The sequence below is a fragment of the Chamaea fasciata genome, unplaced genomic scaffold (assembly GCF_029207755.1).
Source record: "Chamaea fasciata isolate MVZ Bird 193981 ecotype frontalis unplaced genomic scaffold, bChaFas1.0.hap1 SCAF_10, whole genome shotgun sequence".
NCBI lineage: Eukaryota > Metazoa > Chordata > Aves > Passeriformes > Sylviidae > Chamaea > Chamaea fasciata.
In genome coordinates this window covers 11591546-11617715 of record NW_027094095.1, presented here as the reverse complement: position 1 = coordinate 11617715, position 26170 = coordinate 11591546, and the positions used below count along the sequence as shown (strand labels likewise).

The window sequence follows — 26170 nt, the reverse complement described above, 5'->3', positions numbered from 1 at the left end:
AAAACTTCATCACTGTGTCAAGTCAAAACAGGTGCTTCCACTAAAATAACTTCTGCAAAAGTCAGCATTTGATTGTCCACTTCTTGGCAATATTAGCACATATTTTTTCAACTATTACAGATTGTCTCCTACATACAGGGTTTTCATTTTGAAAAAAATCTTTAAAAAAAAAAAAAAAAAAACACTGACATTTTTGCAAGCTTTTTAAAATGCATGTGTCCTGAAAAAGCTGGAGAACCATATTGCTTCAAGATCGAGACCTGGAACTGTTGTCTTTCTCATCTTCCTCTCCCCTGCCTCCTTCACATCTCAAAACTGGAAAGTGGGAAATGTTTGGATAAAATTCTTAACACTTACTGAAATGTTACATTTTGTACTCCTGAACTCACAGGGGCAAAAATGCACATGAAAGGTTCCTGCCACCATTTTCTATCAGCTTCTTTCTTCATGTTTAAAATGTAATATTCTACAAATTCATTCATGACTGCAGTAATTTGTACCTGTATAATTACAAAATTACTTGTTCATAAGAATAAAAAATACTCCAGCGGGTTCTGGAATACCAGTGTATCAGTGAAGTAACTTAAATTGACATACATCTTGTCATTAATTGAATCTAGGTATTTTTTCTTACACTGAGAATTTTCATAGCAGTGTTAGTATAAGAAATGAAGTGCCAAGGAGTCATGAATTACATAGGAAGCAACTTGGGGAAAATTAGTCAGTCTTTGACACACAGAATATCCTAATTTAATTTTTTCCTATGAATCATTTTGCAGGATACTATGGCATCACCCTAAAAATTTGAAGTGCTTGCATTTGTCAGAGTCAGTATTTGTCAGGAAAATCTTGATTTCTGGGAAACTTCTCTGACATTATCTAGATGGTGAAAACAGTTTTTGAATCCTTTGGGTGCTGCCTATGGACCAAGCAGAGTTTGATCTCTCTGTGAGACTGAAAAAATAAGAAACTGTAGCTGTTTTTTCAAACGTTATTTTGCTCATCGCTGTTGAAGTTGTACACCGTTGAAGTGTATTCTGCAGTACTCTAAAGCAAAGCTCACTGGCTGTAGCGTGGTGCTGATTCCCTCTCCTAACCAAGCAGAGGCCCTGTGGGTAAAGCCCTGCCCTGTCCAGAGCTCAGTGCTGGGCACAGTGTGGCGTTTGCAGTGACTGTTGTTCCCTTTGTCCCGGCGCAGGATGGAGGCGTCGTGCCTGGAGCTGGCCCTGGAGGGGGAGCGCCTGTGCAAGGCGGGAGATTGCCGGGCGGGGGTGTCCTTCTTTGAGGCCGCTGTTCAGGTCGGGACCGAGGATCTGCGCACCCTGAGCGCCATTTACAGCCAGCTGGGCAATGCCTATTTCTACCTGCAGGAATACGCAAAGGCCTTGGAATACCATCACCACGATTTGACTCTTGCAAGGTAACGGTTCTCCATGTCCTCCCATCCTGGTAGATAGGAGCAGCTGACTGTCCCTGTCCTGCCAAACCCTGCATTAATCCTGGCTAATGAGTGAACGTGGAGGTGGCAGAGGGCTGGGGGGCCTGGCAGGTCACTTGGGTGCCCTCTAACCTGGCAGCTAATACTTGTTCTAGCACCATAATCCTAGAATTGACTGAGGCCTCACCAGGTTTCTGGATAATTAACTGGCTGCTTTAAATCCACCCTTTCCTTACCCTTATGCGTTTCTAAAATCTGTGTAAAACTCACAATGTAATACTGTGAAGTCTAAACCCCTATCCCTTTCATATTCTATTTATGTATCTTTTACTGATTTGTATAGATTCAGTAAAAGACACTTAACCTCAATTTAGGCATAAATCTATCCTTCCCCCCGCCTTACCCTGCTCCTGTGCAGTGACCTTGGGACATTTGTTTCGTTGTGTTATCCCCCAGGTATGACAGTCTGAGTGGTTCAGTGGCAGTCTCTTGCCTTAGTCTCCTTTAGAATATAGAAATGAAGTAGTGCCTTGAGCTACAGAGGAGACTGTAAATGTTAAACCTTACAGTTAAGTGTCTTGTTAAGTAGAAGGAGACTTACTTAAAAGGACATGGTCAAGTAAAACACAAAGGCAATTAAAGCTCTCTTTCTAATGCCAGGACTGTCCTTCTAAATAATCTTTATGAATTTTCTCTCTATTTTCTTCCTAAAAAGTTTGAATTTTTAAAAAAATGTTAAGCAGATGATCAATACCATGAATACCAGCAGTTTGCCAAACACCACAGACTGAAAAATGTTTGAGTGCATTTCAGATATAAAATGAACAGAACACATACACGTTTACATGGTTGTGGTCTCTTTTCATAAACTCATGTAATTCTCTACCATACATTGACCATCTGCTTGGTTTAAATTATACGCTGTTTTCTGGGTACTCATTTCTGCAATTTTAGGACAATTGGAGATCTACTGGGAGAAGCTAAAGCTAGTGGGAATCTGGGCAACACATTAAAGGTACTCGGGAATTTTGAAGAAGCTATCGTTTGCTGTCAGAGACATCTGGATATTTCCAGAGAACTTAATGATAAGGTAAGAACTGTGCAGGAATCTGGATGTAAAGTGCTAACACACATTCCTGAACCCTGTGGTACTGGTAAGGAGTGTGCACCTTTCAGAGGGAAATAGTGACTGTTCAATTATTTCTTCTAGGCAGTAAGAATCTATTAGTTGGAATCCAGTTGTTTGTATCTGGAAGACTATAGGTCCAGGTTAGATATTACCCTGTTTCGTGGTGGTTTTGTTTTTGATTTTTAATGGTAATGGACCTCAAGAATGCATCTTGCTCTTCAAAAAGTAGTGTGCAAAACAGTTGGATTGAGGGATATGACTGGGTAGGTGTTAACATGTTCAGAATGGGCCAAGTGTGTATTGACAAGTAGTTAAGGAACTTTTTCCCATCTGTGGATTGTACAAATAGTTGTTGTGACAGAAGATTTTGAAGCGCGAAATTTTAATGCCTTCTTTTACTTCTGGTTCAGGTTGGAGAAGCAAGAGCACTGTATAATCTGGGAAATGTCTATCACTCTAAAGGGAAAAATGTAGCTAATGCTGGGACTCATGATCCAGGGGAACTTCCAGATGATGTGAAAAACGCTTTACAAAAAGCTGCAAAGTATTATGAGTAAGTAGTAGGTTTCAGTGTTGGGGGCTGGGAGGATATGATCATGTAGTTCATTAGAATGTGGGAGATTTGCAGTGCCATGAGCTAAGCTGTGGAATGCTTCTCTGCAGAACTGAGGGACCTGTCAGTTTGGTCTTCTCAACAGGACAGTGCACTGGTTTTTATCATGCCCTCACTTGTACTGTACCTGACAGCCCTTAGTTACAATCCTGCAGAACTCTTCAAACCAGGCTGAGACAACGGGACCTTGTTATACCTGTGTGTGTAACTAGAGGGGACCACACTGGCTTGAGTAAGAATGCAGTGGAGTTTGGTATCTAACAGGAAATATTTCCTACTCAGATTCATGGTTATTTAAAGGCCATTAACATAGGCCAGAGTAGGATACCTCTGCCTTTTCCTTTATATAAAGAACTTTAAAAATTATTATTTAAATGACTGTGAGAAAAATCCCAAACATTTTAAAAGTCACTATTCTCCTTCTCACTTTCCCCCAAAACAGGGAAAACCTGTCAATAGTAACAGAGCTGGGTGACAGAGCAGCACAAGGGCGTGCCTTTGGAAATCTGGGAAACACACACTATCTTCTGGGCAACTTCAGGAGTGCAGTTTTAGCCCACGAACAGGTACAACAACAGTGTGCTAGTAATGAATTCTGTTCTAGCAGAGTATCGGGTTGCTCCTGACCTTTAGTACATGTGTTGTGCTGGATCTTGTTGCAAGCTTTTCAATGCAGCTTTTAAATCTTAATTGCACAAACTTCAAGTTTGGCAGTTCTTATCAAGCATTGACGACCTAAAGAATACAATCGTTTCATGCATTTCTGCATAGAAATATATGTTACAAAGTATAAAGTGGAGTAACTAATGCAGTTATTTCACATTTTTAAGCGTCTCCTAATTGCCAAAGAATTTGGTGATAGATCAGCAGAAAGAAGAGCATACAGCAACCTTGGAAATGCCTACATATTCCTGGGGGAATTTGAAACTGCTGCTGAATACTACAGGTGAGTGACTGCTGATAAACACCATTTGTACCTCTTGTACAGTCGACTTCTGTTGTGTCTGATACTGTAGCTCACTGTGGAACAGCTTTGGAAAAATTATACTTTGGAATAAATACATATACTTTGGAAAAATTTCCATTTGTTTAGCAAAAGAAAATTTTCCTTTGTTGATTAACTATTCTGATTCTTTTAAGGGGGGGCAGTGTTAATGCTTTTATTTTTTTAACTCTTACGCTACTTTAAATAGATGTTTTGCAGTGCTGTAGACAGACATCTTTCCACTGCTAGGCATTTATTCCCATTGTTCTAGAAGCAGGCAGTACTGTCTCAGCTCTTGGTGAGTTCTGGAATGATGTGAGTAGCTTTCCTACCCTGAGATGGGTGCCTGCCTCAGCTGTGCTCCCCAGCTGAGAGAGCTAGTGCACAGCAACACCAATTTTCATCTTCAGTCTGTATTTCCAAGCCAGACTTGTCTTGATCTCTGCACCACCAAGCAGTTGCTGCTGTACCTGGGAAAGTAAAAGCTTGGCAAAGATACAGTATAGGTGTTATTAGCATCTGACTGGGATTTCAGAGCACACCTGTTCTTAGGGAAAAAAGCCTCAGTACTGAGCAGATCTCTCTGAGCACTCAAATTCTTGCTCAGCAGGGCTGGGCTGGCTTGGTGAGCATAGGCCTGTCCTGTCCATGCTGATGGGAAATTAGGTATTGTAACACTGGTATTAAACAGTGCAACCTGTCAGGGAAATTCCTACAAATTAGTAATGAAGCAGTAAATTAAAAGATGCTGTTTGAGGAATTAGTCTGCTTGCTAATAAAGTAGGTGGAAGTAGGTTGCAGTGGAGGGGAGTGGAAGACTTTACAAGTGTAAGATTGTAAGAATTTACAAGATAGTAATTTATTAGCTGATAATTTGCCAGCCTGCTGCCCTAATTTGAGTTGTATATCTGATTTTCAGTTGTGCATGTGCACTTCTGAAAGCTTTTCCTTGCAGTGGTTTCTGAGGTTTGTGGGGTTTCTGGGGTGTGTCCCTCTCCTGCAGGAGGACGCTGCAGCTGGCTCGGCAGCTGAAGGACAGAGCTGTGGAAGCACAGGCCTGCTACAGCCTGGGGAACACCTACACTCTGCTCCAGGACTATGAGAAAGCAATTGATTATCATCTCAAACACCTGGTGATTGCTCAGGAACTACATGACAAGTAAGCCCTGAGAGATTGTTTAATGTATGTGTGACACTCGGAGCAAATCCTGTTACCTTCAACTCTACTGTCATTGGTCCCTGTGTGACAGCTGCATTAATGTGAATTCCCGCAATGCTGGGCTTTGGTTTTCATATGGAAAACAGAAATTACTCACAATGGTATTTCAGCTAATGAGTCTGAGATGAAAGACAAATTGAAGAATGACTGTTTCTACATCATCTCCTGTCAGCACGTCTGTGTAAATTAAGGAAAAGAAAAGCAGATCTATCTTTCAAGAGTTCACTATAATAATTCACCCTACTTTCATAAGAATCTGTCTTCTACTTGTCCACAAGTTAATAATACAGGAAAGGATGGGGGAAGGAGAATAATACAGCAGCAAGTAATGTTAATATTACAGTCCTGATTTCTGAGGCCTTTTTTATAGTGTCAGGTGCAACCATAATTTTTTGCAACATTTAAATGTACCTCTTCTTAAGTCAGTAAGAACACGGAGGACTAATAAGGCGTGCAAACTGAGGAAAAGCAGAGTTATGTTAAACAATGTTCCACACTTACAAAACTGACTAACTTGTTTGCTGTGAGCTTCAAAATTAAAAATTTTGATTAGATTTGTTCATATTTATTTATAACCAGATCACAGTCCTTTAAATGCAGTATTTAATGTTTTGGTGTTAGAATGGTCTCTGATTGCCTTTATTTTTTTGGCCCAGCAAATTACTTTGGCAGTTGCTGTGAAAACCTGACCTCTGGTGTTCAGCAGGTAGAGGTGTAATTGCAAATTGTGTTGTTTTCAGAATTGGGGAAGGAAGAGCATGCTGGAGTTTGGGGAATGCTTACACTGCTCTGGGAAATCATGACCAAGCCATCCATTTTGCAGGAAGACACCTGGAGATTTCAAGAGAGGTACGATTTTCATACTCTCACTACGTTGGCTGTTGGTTTTTGCTCTCACTCACACAGGTTTTATGGAGGTGTGTTCACGCATCTGATTTTTGAGCAATGGAATGCATTTTGAATGATTCCAGAGACAGCTGATTCCATGTTATTTCAGCCACCCTCTCACTGCAGTCAGCTCCTTAGTTCTAGTGTCACCACTCAAAATGTCATCACGAACTCCAAGTTAGTAGCCTAGCAGAAATTATTTTAGGCTTTGTTATGTTACCTGTTAGTTGTTACTTCTTTAAAAAGATGTTCTCAGTCTTCAACCAGGAAAACCTTCTCAGCCTTCTTCTCTCAGAAGTCTAAGGGACAAGGATTGCTTTACACTTACACAGGTGAGTATTTGTTAAGGTAAAACAACTGCTTCTTTTATTTGCTTGAAGGTAGGAGACAGAAGTGGAGAACTCACTGCCAGACTTAATCTCTCAGATCTTCAAATGGTTCTTGGATTAAGCTACAGCACAAACAACTCCATGATGGCAGAAAGCCACGCGGTGGAGAACAGTCTGAATGGTATGTGCCTCTTTCTGCAGTACTTTCCCAACAGAGAACCTGAAAAAGAATCTTTTGTTTGAGTTCTTTACTGACCATGGTTGAGGATACAAGTTTGCTTGGTTTTTTCCCCAGCAGCTAGAAAAGGTGCTGACAGTATTGGACCCCTTCAGCACCTCCTTTTCTGGAGGATTTATATTGGGAATCACAGGTTACTGCTTAGTTTCTTCATGTCTTCTAATTGTGTCTGTGTCTTGGACTTTGGACCTTAGATGAGTAGAGCCACAGCTTTGCAAGTGACATCATACATTTTAATAATGAAAAGATGAATTTGTCTCTTGAAGGTGGCAGACCAAGAGGACGCCGTTACAGTATGGAGAACATGGAACTTATGAAATTAACACCAGAAAAGGTTGGCACTTTGCTTCTTTCTGTTCTGCTGCTGAGATTGCACTTTTCTGAGGGTGTGCTGATGTGCCATTTGCCATTTGCCTCCCTTTTTTAATTTAGTTGATCATAGGAGCTCCGTAACAGCAAGTCTAACAATACTAACAAACAATGCTTTTGTCATGTAGGTAACAGTGTGTGACAGGTAATGGCTGTAATGGCTTGTGGGAAGCTTGCTTTATTCCCTGCACAAATGAGAAAGAATGAGGTTCTGTAATGAGCATCAAAGGAATACTTTCATCTCTTTATAGAGATGGATTGAGGTTGCAGCATGGAAGTAATTCAGAATAAAATTCCTAAGCTTTAGCTTAGCTCTTCTGAACACTTTTTCTTTGGTTACAGTCATTTTATCATCACTTAAAATGCATGCTGGTTTTTTCATTTAGAGATTTCAACCAGCTTGCGAAGTGTCAGAAGCTTCAACCTCCATCTTGAGTAAGGATGCTATTTCAGAAATGTTACAGCTGAGTCACAGGCAGAACTTCCCCAAGCTCAGAAATCTCTTGGTGATGGGAGTTCCTGATTAAAATCCTTGTCTCAGTCTATGAGAGATTTCCTTCACATTCTGCCTTTCAACAGTGGGCTGGCAGTTCTGCATAAATGACTCCAGTGGCAGACTAAAATTGCTATTTTTCCCTCCACACTGGGATGTCTAGTTCCAGTCTCTTCAAGTGAGGCAAACCCTGTCATGTTCATCAGTAAAATCTTAAAGCATGTGTACAGTCAGTACAGCTGAAATCAGCTCTGGTGCTCAAGAGCCTCCCTGGGTACTGCTTTAGGAACACACTGTGTATTTAGTCTAGGGCAAGGCCTCTGCAGGGAAGTTTGTAAACTTTTGGCCACTATCAGCTGGATTTTCTTACTCCCTGAATCTTATTTATCTGGGAGCTCTTTTAAAATATGTATCCTCTTAACAGCCTGTGCCCTAAATGTGCCCTAAATGCGCTAGAATGTGTCCTGTAGATTTTTTGCATTAATTTATTATTGCAGTCTGGAGCTTACAAAGGGCTTTTTTCAAGGTACTTGCTGAGCAGAGTAACTTCCATAAATGTCTGATACATAGAGCAACCCCAGCCTGAGCATCAGGGTCTGATTGTACAGGATGGCATCTTCTCACAGTCTGTGTGCTGGTGTTGAGTAAAACCTTGAAAAGGGAAACCCACTGGGTAGGCAGTGTTGCTGCAAGATTTGTGACTGTGTTTGTGATTCCTGATGTTGAATCAGGAAAAAAACTGGGTTGTTTTTATTCAGTTACACGAGTCTGTCACCTGTGGATAATTCTGTTTATTTTAGAGGAACTTTTAGGGAAATCTGTGAGGTTGATACAGTTATCCATTCTGTTGTTTAGTGAAAGGAGGTGGTTATTCCTGTTTTTTCTTGTTCTGGCATTTGTCTCCCTCTTTCTTTTCAGTCTTTATTGGGAAATTTGTGTACATCAAACCTTGAGGGAAGGCTGGCTGAGTAGCTGCATTTGTAGAAGGGTTTCTTTTGCTCTACCACTTTGTATAAACACTTTGTGTAATGTGGGGTTTGTTTTTTAATTTTTTTTCCCAGGTTTAAAATGCCAGGTAGGAAATGCTAGCTGTGCCTGCAGTTCAGCACTTAAATTAACTGCCTCTCCTGCACTGTAGTCAGCCATGACAATTTCAGTGTATTTAATTAAATCTCTGTCTGATCATGTTTTAATCCATCAGGTGTTACAGCACAGTTCAGTTCTCAGACTGAGCAGTAACAGCACTAACCTGCTAACAGCAGCTCAGGAATTGTAACCACATCCTCGTGGCTGCATGAACAAAATAGTGTAAAGCTGCCTCATTTTGGGGAGGAAAAGCAGCAGCAAGTAAGAGGTACTGGTAAAAAAAAATCAGAAGGCTTCATTTCCTGACTCTTGTTTTCTTAGGTTCCAAACTGGAACAGTGAGATTCTTGCTAAACAGAAACCACTGGTTGCCAAAACTTCAGCAAAACTTCATTTTGTAAATCGACTAAAAGGCAAAAAGTACAAAAACGGCACCACCTCCAAAGTTTTGCAGGATGCCAGTAATTCCATTGACCATCGACTTCCAAACTCCCAGAGGGTAGGTGTGGTGAGCTGTGAGATCATGGCCTTTACTCATCTTTGTGTGATCAGAATTGTGGAAAACACCTTCCTGCAGCTGTCCTGTTCACTTTAACTTGATTTAAACACTGTGGCTCTAAACTGACGCAGCTCTGTCAGGGGTGGTGCCAGCTTTAAGATTTTCCTACACCTGAAACATTTTATTTGTGGTGGATTTTTTGAAGTTAAAATTCAGCTTGCAAACGAAGTTTATTTCTAAGTCTCTTCTACACTCCACATCTCCTTTTTCTGATTCAGGCAGTGGGAGGTATTTTGGACATACTTTTTATGTTATTACACTCCTGAGAGCAGTCAGTTCAAAATAAAAGAACTGAGTCATTTGATCATAGACCTGAGGAGACAATGGCAACTGTTCATTGCTGCTCTTGTTTCTTTTTCCTCTCATGGGCATTTGAGGTTTTGTTGGATAATGGCTGAGGAGGAGTAACTCCCATTGTACCATGATCAGAGCACTGTTTCTTTCCATTTCAGAGAATGAAACGTTTCTAATATATTTCACTCTCCAAAATGCTACCCTAGCAATTCTTCCTATGATAGATCTCTGCCTATAGAAATGGTTGACTAAAAAAATTCATTTAATGAATTTCAGATATGTAAATATCAAAAATATCACTGGACTGAAACTCTGATGCAGTTGTCCCAGCTGTAGGAACTCTAAGGTCAAATACCCTAAATCTTCTCCTTCTCAGAAAAGCAGTCGTGAGACAATGGCAGACGAAGGGTTCTTTGATCTGCTGAGTCGCTTCCAGAGTAACAGGATGGATGATCAGAGGTGCTGCTTCCAGGAGAAGAACAGACTCTCAGCTGCTTCAGTGGCAACATCTTCTACTCCACCTACAACGATGATAAAATGTAAGTTTCTAAAAGTAAAATCTGTATTTGACTCGACTTTTGCCACACTGTTTGCATACTGTGTGTGCACGCAAGGCTCAGCAGAGCAATGGCCCGACTCCTGGGCTAAGGGTAGCTTGCTGTGTGTCCTGGCAGCCCTGTCCCCGCCGGCGCTGTCCCCGCACACGGACGAGTTCCTGGAGCTGCTGGCCAGCTCGCAGAGCCGGCGCCTGGACGACCAACGCGCCAGTGCCGGCGACCTGCCCGGCCTGCGGCTGCGGCGGCGCGGCAGCCAGGCCCTGCTGGGACACCTCGTGGCCGGCAGCAGCAGCCACCTGGACGACGACTTCTTCGATATACTGATTAAATGCCAGGTGAGTCTGAACAGCCTCCTCTGCCTCTGGGGGCTGCATCTGTGCCTCCTGCGACTGAACTCCTGCAAGGAAGCCACTGTGTTTATCATGGGCTTTAGGATACGCATCCATCTGGCAGGTAAGGAACAACAGAAGAGAACAAAAGAGTAGAGTTGGGGTTTTTTAACTATCCAGTGTCTAGTGTGATTTTGGTATTCATACCACAGTAACTATTAAATGTAAGAAATGCTTAAAAAGGGAAGAAAAACAAACTATACAAGGCTATACAAGGAGTATGTAAAATGGTTTTGACCTGGCACTGAAAGAATTCAGTATCCAGGTTTTGGTGGTAATAGTGTATAATCATTCCCATGAGGTTAAGTTTAAATGATAGTTTATAGCAATATACAAGTGAGGTGACTGATTTTCAATTAGAGCATGTGCATATACCAATTAGACCAAAAAAAATTAAAGACTTGCGGGTTTGTCTGATGGGTTGATAAGCAGCCCAAAATACTAAATTCAAATGCTGAGTTCTCCACAGGTCAGTAAGTATGGTAGCTTGGGTGAGAAAGCAGCACCTGGAATTGAGTCTACAGTGACAGTGTTCATCAGCCCATGGAAATACCATGTTCTGTTGTAGCAGCTTGTCTGTTTCCTTCTGTGGGTCAAGCAAAGAATCTAGTAATATTCTCTTTCAGGAATGGAAGAATGTTTAATCTCCTGTGACCAGTACAGTGTTTCAAACAAGCACAGAAGGGTTGCTGCCTTTGAGCCTTTTTGTCTCAAGGGTGCCTGTCCCATCCACCCAGCACTGAAAGCTGTGCTTTTCCTCCAGCAGCCGCGTGTTCCTGAGCCCTGAGGTTTGCCCCCTGCTCTGGAGCCTTGGCATTAGGCTGTGCCCAGCTGCACACTGTGGAGGCAAAGGGCCCTCAAGGAAGCGCCTTCCCACATCTCACCCCACTGCAGCCGTTTTTCAGTCCCTCTGTAAGGAAAGGAAGACAACCGTACTTCCTGGTGTATGAGACCAGAAAGACCCCGTATTAATGCTAAAAATTCTCCTTCTGAACTTAAGGACACTTAAATCTCATTTTGCAGTATGTTCAAGAACTCAACTGAGGGGTCATTTTCAGAGACATGGGGACAAGTATGTCAGAGGAACCATTTTAGTTACACTTGGACTCTTAATATTTATTTAGCAAGTTTTATTTGAAACAAAACTTATAAATTAAATCTCTCTGCTAGCTTTAAATCTGACAGCAAAAGCTTTTAGTAGTTTTTTCACTTAATATTGTTCACTTACTCCACATTGTCTTGTAAATATGCAGCTTTTATTGCTTGGTCTGTCTGCAGGGTTCCAGGCTGGATGATCAAAGATGTGCTCCCCCAGGAGCTGCCAAAGGCCCCACTGTCCCAGACGAGGATTTTTTCAGCCTGATTTTGCGCTCACAAGCGAAGAGAATGGATGAGCAGAGAGTCCCCTTACCCTCAGCTATAAAGGGACCCAGCTCCAGCTGAAGACCCCAGAGGAATGTACTGTACAGCAGCATCCTAGGGATCGTTTGGGTTTGCTGGAAAAGCACACTTGCCTTTTTTAAGATGACTACAATTAGTAGCTTTGTCTCCTTTCTCCTGATTTTGCGCTGCAATAGCAGCAGCGTCACACTGGTGAGCAGCAGTGACAGAGCTGCCCCTGCAGTGTCTGAGGTACTGGTACTGTGTCTCCCTCTAGTCTATCAAGATTATGATGATTTTTTTCTCTGTCAATTCTCTCATTGCTCATGCGTGGATTCTACCACTGTCTCAATCTAGTGTAAGACTTAAATTTTTATGTTCTTTTTAAAGAAAACTTGATATTTCCCCCCTTATTTGTACCTCCTGAAAAAAAAGTTGTTTTCTTTTATACTTTTTTTAAAAAAATAATTTTTAAAAAAAGGAGAAATAGCTTCAGTATTTAGTCTCTTTGCAGAAACAGAGTTTGGAAGAAGCAATCATTTCTATAAAAAAATTAAACCCTAGTTTTAATTCTGTTTAATAAAAAATAGTTTTTTTCAAACATGATGGTTTTTTGGTAATAATTAGTTAACTGTTTCCTGCATTAATTCAGAACAGTTTTGCAATCAGCAGAAGTTTTCAAGGAGTACTTACTTTCAAGACACAGCTGCTCATGCTGCTCTACAGCCTGTGTAGTACATGCCCATGCACCAGGAATCCCAGGGGTGGAGGGCACTGAGCACCAACTCCCAGGGGCCTGGGGTAGTTCCTGCAGCACCCCAATTTCCAGTGTCACACACAGGAACTGCACAGGGGCTGCTTCCTGCACCGACCTCAGCTCCTCTCCTGCTCTGGCTGGGGGAAATCTGGGGACCTGCCACTGCAACGTCCATCCCCAGAACAGCTGCTGGTCCTGGCCCTGTTCAGCTTTGAACTGCCTAAAAACCGCCTGCTACAACATCAGGTTCTCACTCTGCAACTCATTACACCAGGAGGAAATCCATAAGCTGTCCTAGAACTGAGCTGACGGGAAGCAAACTGGTTTTAAAGAACTTAAAACCAAAGCCAGACCTGAGACACCTGAGCTGGGAATTAGCGTCACAGGAATTACTCAAAAGTTATCACAAACCTGATTTCCAACAAGCAGCACCACTCCAGAAGCTTGGGGGGGGGGGGGGTGTGTGCCACTTAAAGGTTAACACCTTTATTTCAGATTCCAGACATAGTGCCTTGTACTCACTCTCCCAGATTTCACAAGCCCACCTTGCAGCTTACTGATGTTCTCTCTTCTACACTTCAGAATGAGAGCAGAATTAGCAAGTCCATGACAAGTAAAGATTAGACAAAACTTACAGCAGAGCCTGCGTCTTCCTTAGTCTCTTTCCTGGGAGTCATGTAAAACACTCTTTTTCTTCTCTTCACATGGTTCCATGGCAGAACTTTTCCCTTCTAGGTTTTTATCAGGGTCACAGTTTTCTCCAGTCTCTCCTGCTTTGCCTGTCTCCTGTTTTTGCTGCTCGAGTACAGCTTCTTCATTAAGGTTTTCAGCTTTGAGAGTTTCAAGTCTTTGAACTTCAGATTCAGTGTGCAACCTGCTCTGCAAAAAAATTAATAATAATCTATTAATTAAGCGATCAAAAGTGACGGCATCTGTTGTTTCAAGTGCAGCCCAGCTCAAGGGGCAGGGCTCACCCAAAGCATGAAAAGGGTTATTTTTTTTCCTCTCACAAAACAGAACATGTAAATAAGCCCAATACAGAGCATAAACCTTGTTTTGAATTTTCTGTAGTTTGCAGCGAAGTCAGCACTGCTTTTTTCCTCAACATTTCTTCTGTGGGTTGTCACGATTGCCCAGGCTGACATGCATACTGATCTCTCAATACTGAAGTTGTTCTTCCTATAAAGGGTTTTAATTCAGTAGTCTTCTCCTGCCACAGTTAGCCAGAAGAAACACAGCCAAGGAACTCTATCAAACTGTTCCATAGGGGAACATGCAGTTCCTTCACTCCTCTCTCGCCCAGCTCTGGGTTAAGCCTGTTGTTTGTGCGCTCCAGCAAGTGCCACTGCAATGTGCTCAGTTCCCCGCCAGCCCCCAGAGCAGGAGGCACCTGAGGCTGTGCCCTGTGGGTACCTGTGCGTCGGGCTTGTCGCCGGCGTGCGCCGTGTCCGCGCTCCTGCCACCGCCGCCCGCCCTCACCGCGGGGACAGGCCTGCTGGGGCCGTCCCCGCTGTCCTGGTGGCCCCTGGGGACACACAGGGGCTTCTGCACAGGATACTCAGCCACTGTCCTCCCATCGGAGATCTGCTCCTGCTCGCTGGCAGCCACAGGAAGACTCTTCTTCTGAGAAGATGTTAAGTATCTTAATGCAGACACTGATGATCCTGCACCATAGAAAAAAGCCTGGGGGAGAGCAAAACAACCCAAACTGAGCAAAACACCAAATAGCTGCAGCCTATGGTTTTCACACAGATTTCTTACCATGTATCTGAAAGACCCTGAAGGAAAAGCTCAGGTGAAGAGAACAGCTCAAGCTTTCTGCAGTCTGACCAAGCTGCCAGTCTGGATGCAGTTCATTGTTGGTGTTACATGTTTAAGGCTCTAACTCAATGCCTTTGTGTTAAATGCCAACTACATGCATCATCATGTCATGACCCAAAGCATCATGAGTAAGTTTACTGCACCTTACATCAAGATGTGAGGTGCAATAAACTGTCAGAAAGTCTAAGACTTTAAGCAGTTTAACGCTACTATATCCCGCTTGGGGAGTGGGAGAGGAATAGAGTTTGAATACAAAACTTGGCTCTTTTAATTCCTGGACCAATTGTTGTATGAAGCCTTTGTCAAGAAAAAATTCTCTTGCAGAACTAATTTCTTTCTGCTAAGAAATCTGTTCAGTTGTACAAATAAGTAATATAATAGATAATACTTAAATACATTTAATATTTAAAAAATAAAACGGAGTTTTTAAATGTAAGATGAATGTGTACAAACCAGGACAGCCAGAGCCATCATAATGAGCACTGGAACCTGCAGAATTAATGGTATCTCCTTCATAAGTGCCTTGATGAATTCACCAATACCTTGTCCTACGTGCTTCAAAGGCTCAGTTACAAAGTTGGTGAAAGTTATTGCCAAGGCCTAGAAAAATAAACAGAAAACCAGTGTTGTCACACAACCAACAACCATGAACAGTCCCTTTGGGCTTGGCACGTACCTTGGTTGGTGGAACCAGCAAAATAGGATTGACAATCAGAGTCTCATAATACTTCTGACAGGGATCATCCTGAAACGTCCATGTACTTCTAAGCCATTCTGAAGTCAAAGCAGAGACATATTTTTACTACTTCTTAAAAATACATTTTGTGCACAGCAGCAATACAGAAAGGAGCATTTCAGTTACAGATGGAAGAGAACTCTTCTAGATACAGCTCAAAAGTGAGATTAATTTTTACACATCTGAGATTGGCTTGGCAGTATAGTTTATCTAGTCAAGGGGATGCAGGAAGGAGAGGGAAGGCTGGAGGAAAGAGAAGAACCCGAAGTTTTCCCATGTATAATCAAGAAAACTCTTTAGGTGAGACCAGTTCCTGGAAGCTCAGGGAAAAAAGTCCCATCTGTGGAGAGGATGAACTGGCACACTGTGTCCACAGCTACTACTGCCACAGTGTCATTCTGTGTTATTGCTCATCTGCCAGGCTGCAGGGAGATTGAAATCACCTACTTGGCTTGCTAGATGCAAGGGTCTGGTTTAGTTACAAGCAGGAAGGCTTACTTCTTAAAAGAACTTTCACATTATAAACAAGTGATTCATGACATCAGTGTTTCTGTAGTTCGGTTTTACTGCAGTCGGAACATAAATCATTGACATGTATCAAAACCAGAACTGAGCCAAGAAATTACATAGGGAAGACCATAACAAGCACTCTAAGAACTGCCACCCTTCATCTACCTGCTGCAGCACTGGACAGAAGTAACAGCTAATAAAAAAAATCAGCTTTCTCTGTAAAGTAATAACACCTGTAAAATAATAAACAATTCCAGATCCAATTCTTGAAATCTACTGTACTCACAGGCCTGATAAAAAAAAGAATCCTTGTCCTGAACTCTGCCTGCCTATCTTTAGTAAAGGTCACGGAAAGGTACTGGGGGCTGCAGCTGGGGAAACACAGGTAAGTAACAAGAAGAAGAAGTGGCACCATGACATACTCCAAGTACAGTGCTGTGATCAGCTCTCCTCCCAGGGCCTAGGAAACAAAGTCTTATGGGATGGAAACATGGTAAGACCACATAATCACGTATTGAAGAAAATTCTCGGCACTACTCTTGAAGAAATCTGAGTATCCTGGGATCCTGTGAATGGGTATTTTGTGATGTTAACTACTACTGCAAAGCCCCAAGAGAGGAACTCACCGAAGAGAGTCCCCCTCCAATCCAGCTTCTCCACGCAGACGCTGTCGAACTGCCCCATCTTGGCGATCTCAGCCTGGTGCTGAGCGAAGGCCAGCTGCAGGTACAGCACATGGGAGACATGGGCTCAGCTGGCTGCAGCCAGGACTGCTGCTCCTCACCCACCCCTGTCTGCTCTCAGCAGCCTGCCCACCGTTCACCACACACATGAGAATTTCCCCATTGGCCCCTTGCAATGGCAATTCCCCATGGAATATGTATTTGGAGAAGTTTACTACTGAAACAATTTAATGGAGTTAAATTCTAAGAACTTCCTAGGAATGGACAAAACCCCTGAGATAATGGCTACCTCCAAGTTATTCTCCAAAAGGAGTCTGAATTGCCAAAGGACCAGACTCCAGTATTCAAAGATACAAGTTCAAGGCAAAAGTAAACTGATGACATCTTTCCTTAAAATGTTTCTGGAATAGAGACACAGCTGTCATGCAATTACTAGTTAAACCATCCTCTTTTATTTTCAAATAATTCCCATACGAAATACCTGTAAATATTACAGTTTTGCCTTACAGTTTGCAACTGATAATCAAAACAGAAAAAATTCGGTCAAATCATCTGTTGCAACACCAACATTCTTCATTGCCTCAACCCAAGCACGGCATTCCACCCCCATGCCAGAGCCATCCCACCCTCCACACTCTGCAGTCCCTGCCTCGGACAAGCCGTAGTTCAATCCTGACAGACAAGATGTGAGGGAAGATTTTAGGCTGGGTGTTGATCTGGTAGTTTAAATTCCTCCTCAACAAAACTGATCCTATTGTACCATCAGCCACTTCATCACCATTAATGAGGCATTTACCTGGTCTACCACAACAGACAGAGTTTCTACCAGGGAATCTTAAGGAAAAAACTCAGGATGTATTTCTGTGTAACTTCTCTACCAAGCTGCTTCAGTCAGAGGTCACATCTGCCTTGCCCATGTAGTGAAATCAGAATTCTAGTGCTCTCTGAATTTTGTGCATCCCTACAGCAGGATAAAGTTGTCAGGGTTTCTTTTATTCTTTACACCTAACACATCCATCAACATGCAAAAGAAAATGTATATCCCCTTATTTTGCAATTAATTAAAAGCTACATGTAAACTAACCAAAGGAACTAAACAACCTTAACTCCCTGATAACTGCAAAGTTCTAAGCCAAAAAGCCATTAAGATTACAGAACTTACCTTATACAAGTAAAGCCAATTCCATGCAAAACTGATGAAAAAATTGATTAATAGAATACGTTTTAGCTGAACAAACCAAAGAATCCGTGTCCAGAGTTCTGTAGCTATTACAATTACAATGCACAGTAAGCACAAGAGTAGCTGAAAAAGAAAAGAGGAAAAAATTATGACCCACATTTGAACTTTCCAAGCTTACTGACAGTACACAGGAAGAAACTTCCAGAATAGCTGACTTCTCCCTTGCTCCCACAGCCCATCTGAGCAGCACAAGGCACAATAGTTTTGTGGCAGTACTAATATTCATTCCTGCCTTACATTGCAGTTGCTCATTTGTTTGTGATATTTAGTTATTTCTCCCTTAAGATGTTTTTTATGTTAGTGACTACACTCCTAAATTATCAAATTGGTGTCAGTCAGTGCTTGAGCAGTTTGTGCCTGCTGTGAACCACAGAACAACAGCTGCCAGCTCCTGCGCTTCGGTAAAGAGACAAAGCTACAGTTTGGGCACCAGCAGCAAGACTTCAGAGAAGCACTTCACAATGTCTTTCCCCCTGAGGACCCCTATCAGAGGTTACTGACAGCTGCTTCTGTCGTCTGCCTTCCAGGGACCCCTCAAATCTAGACAGGCTACTTGCAAGATCATGTCAGCAATAAACACTGGCACATTCTGAATTTTAAGATTTATGCAGAAAGCATCAGCTTAGCACTTTAAAAATCCCACAGTCATGCTCTCCTCTCCAACACTACACAATTTTTCCCACAAAATTTGCAAAAGCCTCTGACCTATAGAGTTCAAATATATACTTGTCTCAGTATAAATATATTCCAACTCTGGGAGAAGCCAACAGCTTCAACAACTACATGAACAAGAGATAAACCTGGAAGATCTATAATGCATGAGATGTCTAGTGGTAAGAAAGTGCTAGAGCATAATGAGTCTGGTAGCACAGATATAAAAGATTAGAAAAAAACCCAAACACACCAGAAAAAAAGCCCCAAACCAAAGCTACAATGAGAACAGATGACCACAGGAATAAAAAACTTGAATTCCTTCTTAAAGCAAATACATCCTTCAGCAGCCACAAAAAAAAAAGTGACTCACTGGAAGTATGATGGAAAGAATTGCTTTATCTGTGGAGTTAAGATGGTAATACTAATTGACTAGCACAGAGAAACTGAAGAAAACAGCAATTAAATAATCAACCTTTATACTCTTACCAAAAACAAATTATATAGATCAATTCCAAAGGCATCTTCAAATCTCCACCGCCAGGCTTGATCATCATGGTGTTTGAAATTGACCAAAACATCACTGAGTGCCTCATCCAGGGCCCCCGGCTGCCAGGCCTCCTCACTGACAAACCTCAGCATCTCCAAATACGTCTGTCTGGTGAGAATGATCTCGGCGTCGTAATGGACATGGTCCACGTTCTCCTCAGGCTGGACTCAAAGCAAAGCAGAACAACGGTTAAGAGTTGCTTATTTGGAAACAGAAATGCATCCATAGGCCAAAGACTGATCATACTCGTCCTGTACCAGCACCTTTCTGAAGCAGACTGCAGGATGGAAACATGGGACAGGGGGCACACTATGATCCTATAACCTTTTTGTTCATCTAAACATTGAAACACAATTTAATTGGTTTGTAATCCTTTGATTCTACAGAAAAAAACCCTAAAAAAATAAAGTGAATTATCTCACCTGTTACTAAGATTTCAGAACCAGTGCTCATTAACAACTACCAATTACAAATACACTATGTGTGTCTCGGTCACAGTTGGATAATATGGATAGAAACTACTATATACTAAAATAGTACATTTTACATTGCTAAATATAATGCTCCTTATTTAACAGTAATTTTGCTTATTAAGAAAATCAATTATTAAAAATCAATTCTTCTACCTCTGAATAAACAAAATCTCCAAAGACAATATAATAAAGTGCCCAGTCAACAACTGAAGTATCATGCAGCCACTCCCTCCCTCCAATACCCCTCCTGGTGGGGAGGAGAGTGAAAAAAAGGCAAACCTCATGAACTGAGGCAAGTAGAGCAAACAAAATAAAATATGATGGCAGTAATACTACTAGTCATGGAAAGAGACAAAGAAGGAAATAAACCCCAGAAGGACGAGTAGTGCACAGTGCAACTGCTCCCTGAGCTGACCAATGCCCAGCTCATCCTCCAGCAGCCGTGAGCCCCTGTGGCCAGCTCCCCCAGGCCATGCTGAGCACAGCCATGCTCTGCAGTGTCCCTGGGGCCAGCTCAGCTCAGCTCTCCTGGCCACACTCCCCACAGCTCCTCCTGCACCTCCTCGCTGCCACCAGGCACCGAGAGTCCTTGACTTAGGGAAAGCACCGACTGAACACCAGAGTGTTAGCAACAGTGCTCTCACACTGAACCCAAAACACTGCACCAGCTACCAGGAACAAAATACACTACCCCAGCTGAAAACACTGCATAGAGAAAGTAATAAGGTGATTCTTACACGGAAACTCTAATAAGCTGCTATTGCTTGATGGTTAGAATCACAGAATGGTTTGGGCTGGACATGACCTTAAGGATAATCTAGTTCCAACCCTCATGGTCAGGGACACCTCCAATTGCTCAAAGCCCCATTCAGCCTGGCCTTGAATGCTTCCAGGGATGGGGCATCCACAACTTCTCTGGACAACTTCTTCCAGTGCCTCACAACCCTAAGAGCAAAGAATTTCTCCTCAATATCTAATCTAAACCTATCCTCTTTCAGTTTAAAGCCATCCCCCCCTTGTCCAGCACTGCACACTGTATAAAGTCCCTCTTATAGGACCCCCCTTTAGGTACTCAAAGGGTCTCTAAGGTCTCTCCAGAGCCTTCTTTCTCCAGGCTGAACAGTTGTTTTTGTAGGAGAGATGCTCCAGCCCTCTGATCATCTCTGTGGCCTCCTCTGGACTTGCTTTACCAGGTCCACGTTCTTCCCTACACTGGGGCCCCCAGAGCTGGATGCAGCACTGCAGGCTGGGTGTCACCAGAGCAGAGGGGCACAGTCCCCTCCCTGCCCTGCTGCCCACACTGCCTTGGATGCAGCCCAGGGGGCAGTTGGCTTTTTCTTTTTTCACATTGCCAGGTTCACTGACACTCCCACATCTTTCTCCCAAGGGACAGGCCCAATCCATTCTCCACCCAAGCCTGTTCTTGTTCCCGGCATTGCCCCAACGCATGTACAGGACCTTGCACCTCTGACTGAACCTATGAGTTTTGCATGGACCCAGCTCTCAAGCCTGTCCGGGTCTCTCTGGATCTCATCCCTTCCTTAGGGGTTTAATTCTGTCTGCGCTTTAGCTTTCCTCACCTGATCCTTGTCCCTGCTTGGACAATCTCTCTGTACTCCTCCCACGTTACCTGTCCTCGCTTCCACCCTCTGCAGGTTAACATGCAGACCTTACAATACAGGCCTTAAAAGTCTACAACAAACAACCCAAATGTGGCTCCTTCCAGTTTCCAACCGTTAACATGACCAGAACAATTGCTCCTTTAGTTGCATGCCAGCAACAGATGTTTAGATACACTGAATTCACAAACCCTTCCTTTGGATGCTTTACAGATCAAATGACAACTGTGTCCCCTCAGCAGTACTGGAAGCACATCCTTCTATCATCTTTTCCTTTGCCATTCAGTTCCCTTCATTTCATTTAAAGCACACCAGCATAATTAATCAATGCTTGGGAACTGTGAAAATGACATAACGCAGTAATATGAATTCATTTTAATTAAGTCTTTTTTGAAATTACTGTTCAAATACTTACAAGGCCAAGTTTCCCAGCTTCATTTAAAATCTTATTCAAGTATCGCTTAAAAATATAAAAGCTCCGGCTCTCATGTGATTTGGCAATCCTCTTCTCACACTCTGCAATCTGCAATTGTACAAAAGACACTTTTATTCACTTTGCTCAAACCAGCTTCTTCAGAGGAGAGGAAAAACTCCAAATGTACCAACACATGTCTCTAGTTTAGCAGTGATTCCATGGTTAGTATGCCAGATAAAAAGCATATGCAGTTCCTGAAGACGCTACTTTCCATGGGACTGGCCAGTACTGGAGATTTCACACCTGCTACTAATATTCCAATCCTGACCTCAGTAAGGGCAAGAAACAAATGTAAATATCTGGATCTCCTCACATTTTAAGTTTGCATCAGGAAAAAAAGAGGGAACTGCCAAAAATACTAAGTAACTAAAACAACATTAAAATGACACATATCCCATTGGGATCCAAATGGCTGAGGGCAGTGAGGGCATCCCCACATCCTGGGAGGGGTCTGACAGCAGCACCCGAGAGCTGCAGCTCTGCACATTGCCCTGGTCCCTGTGCCCACAACCCACCCCCTAAAGTCACACAGGACAGAACAGCTTGAGAACAGCATGGGGTAACACCAGCACCACACCTGTACACGGCTGACACTGGACAGAAGCACCCAGCTCCTGTCAGTTTTGTTACACTCCAAAATACTTCAGGAACTGTGTAGGCAGAACAACAACTTGAAAAGTAATTCAAACTACTTTCAGTCTCTTCCTAGAGGTTCCCCCTCCATAAAGCACAAATTATGCCAGCAATGCACCTGTTTGATACTATCCAGAAGAGCATCATCAGAAAGCACAAACTATAAAACACTGGAAAATATTCTGAAGAACAAACCTTGTGTTGCAAGGAATCTATTACCCTGGAACAATGTGAGATTTCAGTATTGAGTGTATCCACAGCCTTCTCCTCAGAGTCTTGGTAGTTTGGCTAAAATTACAGAAGAAAACACTATTTTTAGAATCCAAAAATTTGACCAACATGCCCTGTTACACTTCTACAGCCACATCACTCTAGAAGGAGCAAAGGAGCTAAAAGCCAAGCACAGATCTTTGCTACTAATACTCCCCCAATGATGCCTCAGCTGCCCCTCTGCTGTTATTTTAGGCTCCAGATGGACAACTGCGAGTTTATCTAAATGCATGCTGCCTTCAAAAGGTGAGGCCTTGCCTGTCCTTCCCCACTTGCCCTTTCCCCTCCTTCCAGTGCTGGTGATCCAGAGAGTGCATCAGATTAGATAATGGCACTGGCTAAAGACTGACTCAGCAGGCAAAGGGGCAGTTTTCAGCCAGGCAAACTCCCAGTCCAGCTGGCCACGCCACCAGCCAGACTGCAAGTAAACACAACCCCCACTTTGGGCTGCCTGCCTTTCCCTAACCCAGAGCACTCCATGTTTCCTGCTCATTACTCAACTCAGCCTGAGCAGTGCTGCCTCTACACACCACGTGTGCACACTGAGGGAAGGCTCCAAGTGGAAGCACAACAGCACCTGAACCAGGGAACTCATGCTGAAACAAAGTTTGGGTTTGAGGGCTTGAACACACACAGCCTGCCCACCTAAAAACTCTCCGCAGAGCAGAAAAGAACTCCTGAGAAGATGGACTAACACAAAGCAGTCATTTTTTTTGTTTAAGATGTAGCTCTGTTTCTACAGGAGACAATAATAAAGCTATTACTTTTTTATAAAAGCTGAAGCAGTTGGGCTCCAGGCTTAAAGACTTCAAAGCTTGCTGCTGGATCTTAAGGATGGAATGACTATCAGGGGGACTTGGAGAAGTTGGAGGTTGATGAGGAAAGCTGTGGAGAGCAATAGTACACTTTGCATCTTTTAAGCTTCAGAAAATTGTTCTGTAGTGTTTAAACAATATTGTTCAAGACTGTAAAACCAAACTTGAAAGCTGAATAACAGCAAAAATCAAGGGTGCCCTTACAACCCGCCCCAGTTTACAGTGCCATGTGTGCATACATGCACAAGACAACCAACCTGCCTCTCATGGTATTTACAGTCTGCTCCTCTTACAAGACAGAGGATACAATTCATCTTGCTGGAACTGGTTTTTTTCCTACTTCATCTTTTCTTCAGTGTTAATGAATCATTAAAAGTACAGCACTCAATCCCTATTCTGATCTTTCTGAAAACTGAGGCTCAGCATTACAAAACACCACTGACTTTCACAATAGTCCCACAAGAAATGGGAAACTTGTTCCTATTGCTAGGAAACTGGTTAATTAAAATAAAGTACAATAATTAACTCCCCCAACTTTTACCAGTTAGGAACCTGACTTTCAAGATATTTAACACTACACTTGAAAAACTAGCAGGAGTTGCTTAACCCAGTACTCAGAGCAGTGGCCTGTAGTGCCACAATCTGCATAAATCAAGCACCACCTGTGAAAATACAAAAAGCCTCCTTGATATGACTTGATCTGAGTGCAACAGGAGCTCACCAGGGAAAGGTCCTGAGCTAATTACACTGGTTTTTCCCTTGCAATTTTGACCATGGACACAAAGACCTTTCTGTGTATGGATTCAGACACAACATAATAAGCCCTTATAACCACCATACTGCTACCATTATCTACTGTCACCATTTAAAAGCCATCTTCCAACAGCATTTAGCCTTTTTTGGGAGAGATACACCCCCTTTCTTTTTCTACCTTATAAGGTCTTCTCATTGTTCCTGACGCTGCATCATAATTGAGCATATCCGTAGGGTCAATCCATTCATCTTCTTGAACTTTGCAGCTCCCTATCAGCACAACTGCACACAATACCAAAGGAAACAGCATCCTGTATCACTGAACATAACAAGAAATTCAGGTATTTAGGTCAGAGCGTAACATGCTGGATGAAAAAAATGAAACAGTCTTACATGAAAAAAACTGTAAGTGGAGCTTTTTAAAAACTCAGCTCTCCATTAAGCAGTTTTTAGCTCACTTTTATATTTTTTCCCAAGGAAAATTCTGGCAATAATATGCACAATAACCTGTATTATATGAGTAGATCAATACCTGACTTTGTTATCAGCAGGTGCAGCACAGAGTTCAGCATTACTAAATATGATAAAACAGTGCAGAACTCCAGCACCCTTCACCACAAGAGCATTGTGTTAACAGTAAAGCCAATTCTTCTGTCACATTAAGAAGATCTGGCAGAAAAACACCCCTTGCATTTCAGCTGTTCCTCAGTCACCGGCGGGGCTGGGGGTGGCTGTGCTTTGACCCTGAGCGATGGCAAATTCAGCACGAAACAGGGAAGCACAGAGCCAGTGCAGCACTGTGAGCCCAGTCACACTCAGTAAGAGCTACCACAATCACAGATTCACACACTGGGAGTCTGGTCACGTCCAAACAACTCTCCCGGCCAGAGCAGAGTCTGAAAACCTTCAACAACCCTCAGGTGCAAAATGCTGAGTAACAAAAACGCTGGATTGCCAGTGATAAACACAGTCTACAGGAGCACATGAACACACACACACAAAAGCAATAAACCGACAAAAAAACCCCGTTACAATGGAAGACGACTAAAAGCATAATCCCAAACAGAAGCTGGCTGTCTGAATTCCCGGAGGGAGCACCCGGTGTTCGAGCCTTACCCAACAGGCGGGGGAGGAGAGAGCCCCCGACAGGCCCCGGATACAGACATGGAGTTTCCTCTGACCTCCGCCCCTTCCAACCTATACTTGTATTGGCTTTTTTAAGAGAGGGTAAAAGGTTGATGACATTTCATATTAAGGTGCAATTTGAGCGACTTAAGTCATACATGTAAAGCATGGACACGTCTTTCTTCATTAGCACGCACACGCTGGTCTGTGGGAAGCGATACGTACTTTGGAGTTAATGGAGCAACGTTCAGGTGTTGGTCACCTGTTGTGCCACTCCTTTGGCTTAATTCCCCTTGGCCGCATCGTTTGAAAAGCAGCACGGCCACGCCACCTCCTGCGGCTCCACCAGGCTTTGTTCCCTCTCTGAGGGCGACACACCGCGCTGCCGCAGAGATCTTGCTCCCAAGGGTGCAGGCAGCCTGTTCCTGGACAACTACCGCCAGCGCTAACACTCCTCCTTGCTGAACTCTGGTTTTCAGTATTTTTCCACGAAGGCACCAGCACGACCGTCACGCAGAGCTCACCTCGGCCGGCCCTGCCGGGCCATCCCTGCCCAGCCCGGCAGCGCGGCCTGGTCCTCCCGGCGCGGCTCCGCCAGGCCCCGGGCGCGCCGCGGCGCGGCCCCGGCCGGCACTGCCGCCCGAGCGCCGCAGGAGCCGACAGCGCCACGGAGGAGCGGCTCCGCACGCCGCTCCCCCGCCTCCGCCGCCTCCACGCCGCGCCGACACCCCGCTCCGCCGAGACTCGCGGCCCTCGGCCCCTCCCCGCTGCTCCTCGCCCCGACACCGCGCAGGCCCCGGCCGGCGGCGCCCGCCCCGCCCGCAGCCCCGCTCGCCGCCTGCGGTACCTGAGGCGCCGCGGGCTCCCCGGCGCTCACCCGCCGCGTTCACCCGCCGCGTTCACCGCCGCGTTTACCGCCGCATTCACCGCCGCGTTCACCGCCGCGGGCCGCCCCGGCAGCCGCTCCGCCCGGCCCGGGGGGGCCGCGCCGCCCGGGAAGCGCCGCCCGGCCCGAGGCGCCGGCTGGGGCTGCCGGCCCCGCCCCGAGCCCCGCCCGCCCCGGCCCCCGGCACAGACACACGTACCTTCGCTAA

The 26170-nt window shown here is 43.8% G+C and overlaps 2 protein-coding genes across 9 annotated transcripts in view; one reads left to right on the top strand and one right to left on the bottom strand.

The window, feature by feature from the left end:
• GPSM2 (G protein signaling modulator 2) overlaps window positions 1–12560 on the top strand; it is a 27443-nt gene extending 14883 nt beyond the window's left edge. Inside the window, exons 3-15 of one of the 2 annotated variants that reach the window (XM_066192306.1) lie at window positions 1371–1420; window positions 2393–2528; window positions 2978–3120; window positions 3623–3746; window positions 4011–4126; window positions 5169–5324; window positions 6125–6233; window positions 6653–6782; window positions 7106–7173; window positions 9109–9285; window positions 10016–10178; window positions 10314–10531; window positions 11864–12560. In XM_066192306.1, the coding sequence (XP_066048403.1) occupies window positions 1371–1420; window positions 2393–2528; window positions 2978–3120; window positions 3623–3746; window positions 4011–4126; window positions 5169–5324; window positions 6125–6233; window positions 6653–6782; window positions 7106–7173; window positions 9109–9285; window positions 10016–10178; window positions 10314–10531; window positions 11864–12028 (1755 nt within the window). In that variant the 3' untranslated portion in view covers window positions 12029–12560. Of the gene's footprint in view, window positions 1–1198; window positions 1421–2392; window positions 2529–2977; window positions 3121–3622; window positions 3747–4010; window positions 4127–5168; window positions 5325–6124; window positions 6234–6652; window positions 6783–7105; window positions 7174–9108; window positions 9286–10015; window positions 10179–10313; window positions 10532–11863 lie in introns of both variants that reach the window. The other variant, XM_066192305.1, reaches the window with a different exon arrangement.
• CLCC1 (chloride channel CLIC like 1) lies at window positions 8478–26068 on the bottom strand. Of its 7 annotated transcripts, none has more exons than XM_066192309.1 (12): window positions 25924–26068; window positions 24130–24270; window positions 22309–22401; window positions 21421–21528; window positions 18853–19074; window positions 17635–17775; window positions 16416–16509; window positions 15220–15317; window positions 14997–15143; window positions 14136–14405; window positions 13358–13601; window positions 8478–10160 (listed from the first exon to the last, which is right to left on the bottom strand). In XM_066192309.1, the coding sequence occupies exons 2-11, from the start codon at window positions 24259–24261 to the stop codon at window positions 13377–13379; spliced, it is 1530 nt and encodes a 509-aa protein (XP_066048406.1). In that variant the 5' UTR covers window positions 24262–24270; window positions 25924–26068; the 3' UTR covers window positions 8478–10160; window positions 13358–13376. The 7 variants fall into 7 exon arrangements, with proteins under 7 accessions (XP_066048406.1, XP_066048409.1, XP_066048405.1 ...); XM_066192312.1 differs by having other exon boundaries at window positions 24130–24233; XM_066192308.1 differs by lacking the exon at window positions 25924–26068 and adding an exon at window positions 25601–25819.
• Between the last annotated feature and the right edge of the window lie 102 nt (window positions 26069–26170).